Source organism: Primulina tabacum, chromosome 1, assembly GCF_025594145.1.
Source record: "Primulina tabacum isolate GXHZ01 chromosome 1, ASM2559414v2, whole genome shotgun sequence".
Taxonomy (NCBI): Eukaryota; Viridiplantae; Streptophyta; class Magnoliopsida; order Lamiales; family Gesneriaceae; genus Primulina; species Primulina tabacum.
In genome coordinates, this window is record NC_134550.1 from 42,055,306 (window position 1) to 42,059,498 (window position 4,193).

Genomic DNA, 4,193 nt, shown 5'->3' on the forward strand with positions numbered 1-4,193 from the left:
ACACACAATTGAAACTACATGCAACCGAAATATCATAATTTTTTTTAAAATATATACTACATAGTTGAAAGTAAAAATACATTTCTTTTCAATAAATAAATAAATTTAATTCGGTTTTTCAAAATAAACCTGTTTTTGTAAATAAAAATATATATATTATTGTTAATTAATAATTTTTAAAATAAATACATACATGTATATGTATATATATATATATATACACCCAATTGAAATTACATGCAACCGAAATATCATAATTTCTTATTTTTTCGAAAAAATTAGACTACATAGTTGAAAGTAAAAATACATGTATTTTCAATAAATAAAATAATTTAAATTTCCATTGGCAAATTAATTTTGTTTATATTATATTCTAATTTTACACTGGGACTTGTGCTAATATTTTTGACCCATTATTATCCTATCATTGTCTTGAGACTTTATAAACATGCGTCTTCTCAACCTCAAAACACACATCTTTTCATTTCTTCCCCTTACTGTCGGCCGCTTTCGTGTTGTCTTCTACGCCAATCCATCACTGCGCGCATCATATTATTTGCCGATATCAAACCCTCATCAATGTCTAATTTTTAGATCGACACTAAAAATATCTCTTCGTTTCTCAGAAACTGGCTTGACCCATGGGTACCATGGATAAAAAGAAGCAAAATAGTAAAAGAAGCAAGACGAAGAGTTATAGGAAGAAAAGCGGTGCGTGTTGTCTTGCTCTATTGTTTACATCCAACATGTGCTTTCTTCTGAAATTTTTTAAAGTTAATTTAGTTTTATTTAGCTTAATTTAAGTTTGTTTATTTAATTTAAATTTATAAACGTTATAACAAAAACATTGCTGAAACGATGGGAACGAAAGTGAGACATACATTCCGAAATGATGACAACGAATCCGAGAGACAAAATTAAGTCATATTCAATCATTAGATAATATAATAAATAACATATCAACCTAAGTTATTTTCAATATTTCTTTCGTTCAGGAGAAAAAAAAAAGAGTCTGGACTTTGGCCAAAATGGAAATGGAAAATTCTGTTATTGATCCTATCAATTCACTTCAAGCATACCAGAAAAATTTCATAATTAAATTAATGGTTCTTCAACAAGGAAATCAAACCTCCACAAGACAAGTTTCAACAACAATCCGGAAGATGTTATTCATGGATGAAGAAGTGAGTTTTCAGATAAATAGTGAAAGCAAAACAAATTCATACCAAAAAATTACTATGTCATTCTCCTTACAAAATTGTTCTGTCTTTTGTTTATATGAAAAATTTACAGAAAAATATAATATTCTAATTATTGGTTGTATTATCTTCTAATACTGATTTGCTTGTGCTTTCTGACTGAAGGGTACATTGATTCATGGTATAATGTTTTCAAACATAATTCAACTATTTGAAGATCAAATGAGGATCAACAAGACTTATATTATCGAGGACTCGATTGTCCAACCGATAAACAAAAAGTACCCAAATGGGAATAAAAACATTGAATTGCTGCTGCACAAAGGGAAAATATGACAATATTCAGAGAGGCACAACAACAATTAACACATGACAACTTGAACTTTGACTTTAAAGAGTTTGCTTATGTGAATGCAGATCCAGTCACTGATAATGAGCATGGTAAATGTTGCTACAGTTCTTTTACATTTATAAGGAAAATGATATATTTTTTTAACGTCTGACTTGTTTTGTACAAATGTTATTGGAATTCCGATGAAAGTTCAACAAGTTAATCGTTTTGAGAGAAATGACAAGCTCAGCTTTGGTTATAGAAGGGAAGTAATTCTCATTAACACAATGTAAGTTTGTAAAATAAAATCACCTAATTCGACATTTATTTTAGTAACTTGTTTCTTGCAGGCTACAAACTATCACAATAAACTTATGGGACGATCTCGCTCTAAATGAAGGACAACTTCTGAAAGAAAATTGTATTAAAAACTCAATTGTGTCCTTCTACAATCTTAAAATGAGTACATATCATAGTATTGTCATAAAATATTTATAATTTACTTGTGTTATATTCATGAATAATTTGGGCCATCATCTTCTTAATAAACTAGGATTTCCTCAGTTGCAGTCAACATTTACAACGGGAATGCTGCAAAACCCAAAATGTAACGAAACAGAAAGAATAAACTTATGGTACGTACAAGATCCTCATTCTTTTTGCATTAAGAGTTATTTTCTGGTATTAAACAGATTTATTTGGCATAGGTTGGAACATATTGTGGGAAAACGAAGTTTGAATAGACTATGGGTGGCGAAATCAATAAAAGAATGTGAGGAAATCAAACTAGAGCAATTGATGGATAAGAAAATTACTTTGAAGAATGTACAAGCAATATTACAACTTGGTATATGGTTTCCAAAACAAATTTACATAAGATGATGTTACTAAATATAATATAAATATGTACATGTAAATGATATTATGTAATACAAATAAATATTAAAGTTTTATTCTTTTCTCACAGGACATGCATTACTGGTTTAAGGCAACTATATGTGAGATTGAGAATAAATCAAAACCATGGTATGAAGCTTGTGCCAGTTGTCTCAAAGAAATCATCAAAACAACGAAAGGAATAAGTTGTTCAAATTGCACAAAACAACATGTTCAAATTATTCAAAGGTATGAATCATATTCTCATATGTTGTAGTGATGTTAAAAAATTCTACTAATACTTTGATGCCACGTGAATTTCAATAGGTATCGTTTAAGGATGACAGTGCGAGATAATGACACATCAGCAAGACTTACATTATTTGAAGATGTTGCCTCAGATTTATTGGTTGCTCAGTGAATGAATATGTTGAATTACTCAATAAGGTATACATAATTGTAATTGAAAATCCTATTGTCAAGTTTCCAAATGCTTATTATTAAACTTCCAATTGAAACTATATAATAACAGGAACTGGTTGAGAAAAAATTTTCCTTTGTTCTTGACAACTCAATCAAAGAAGAGCATGTGTTTCTTTTCAAGATGGATCAAGAAATTGTTAAACAGAAAAGGAACTGTCTATAGTAGTGGAAGGCTTCCAAAGGTCGTTCTTAGATATCTTCAACACCAAACAGCCTGGAAAAGAAATGACGGCAGCCAGTTTCCAGGATCGCAAAAGGAAAAAAAACTTATTCATCAAAAACTACAACTATATTAGATGACGTACAAGTATCAAAGCATGCAAAAGATGGAAGTTTTGAAATCGATGTTGACAAGAAAATTGCTGCATTTACTCAAAGAAGGAGACGTGTATTGAAGCAGAAGTTAAACTGATCTGCTTGAAAAAAAATCTATATCGATAGTGATTAGCTTATAAGAGGAAAAATATAGAATAGTTCTTAATTATTTGGCATCATTAGTATTATATGAATGCTCCCTTTTAAACAAATTTGGTGTATTTTCACATTAGTAGTATTACATCGATTATTCTATACAAAAATATTGGTTTTTTTCATCTGTCTTTCTTCATATATTATTACTCACGTGCAACGCACATGCATTTTCCTAGTCATTTAAAATACCACAATCCTAACTTAAAATAAAATACTACATTTTAAAATTGCCAAAATCGTCGCCGGCCTCTTTTCCTCGATCCCGCGTCGAATAATCGCCTGAAACATAAAACTCAAGAAAGCATTTTAATGTGTATCACATAAAAATAAATAATTTAAAATGATACAATTAAAAAGATTACGCATCGCTATAAATCATTTTAAACTTAAATAAACAATTTGACAATTTAATAAATTCATGAGTTTTACGTGTACTGAATTTGGGCTCTGCAGTTCCTCCCCCACTTAAATAAATTTCGTGCTCGAAATTATGTCTTACCAAACAGTTCCAGTTTGCGATTCCTCATATCTGTCTCGGTCTCCCAAGTTTCCCCTCCACTGATTGATTTAGCCACGGAACTTTGACTAGCTTGGTTACTTTGTTTCGAAGTCTACGCTCCTGTCTGTCTAGGATTTGGATAGGTCTTTCCTCATACGACAGATCTGGAGCCAACTGCAATGACTCAAAACTCAAAACATGCGAAGGATTCGCTAGGTAATTTCTCAACATCGAGACGTGGAACACATTGTGTATACCAGCAAAATGCGGCGGTAAAGCAATATGATAAGCTAGTGTCCCAACCCTGTCAAGAATCTCGAACGGTCCAATGAAT

The 4,193-nt window shown here is 30.8% G+C and overlaps 1 protein-coding gene across 3 annotated transcripts; it reads left to right on the plus strand.

Moving 5' to 3' along the window:
* The first annotated feature begins 471 nt into the window (after positions 1-471).
* LOC142544235 (replication protein A 70 kDa DNA-binding subunit B-like) lies at positions 472-3,465 on the plus strand. Of its 3 annotated transcripts, XM_075651301.1 has the most exons (7): positions 1,698-1,819; positions 1,881-2,005; positions 2,084-2,165; positions 2,238-2,355; positions 2,498-2,655; positions 2,734-2,853; positions 2,939-3,465. In XM_075651301.1, exons 1-6 carry the CDS (start codon positions 1,734-1,736, stop codon positions 2,825-2,827), a joined length of 663 nt encoding a protein of 220 aa, XP_075507416.1. In that variant the 5' UTR covers positions 1,698-1,733; the 3' UTR covers positions 2,828-2,853; positions 2,939-3,465. The 3 variants fall into 3 exon arrangements, with proteins under 3 accessions (XP_075507423.1, XP_075507416.1, XP_075507411.1); XM_075651296.1 differs by having other exon boundaries at positions 2,734-3,465; XM_075651308.1 differs by lacking the exons at positions 1,698-1,819; positions 1,881-2,005 and adding an exon at positions 472-711 and having other exon boundaries at positions 2,734-3,465.
* Positions 3,466-4,193: the final 728 nt, after the last annotated feature.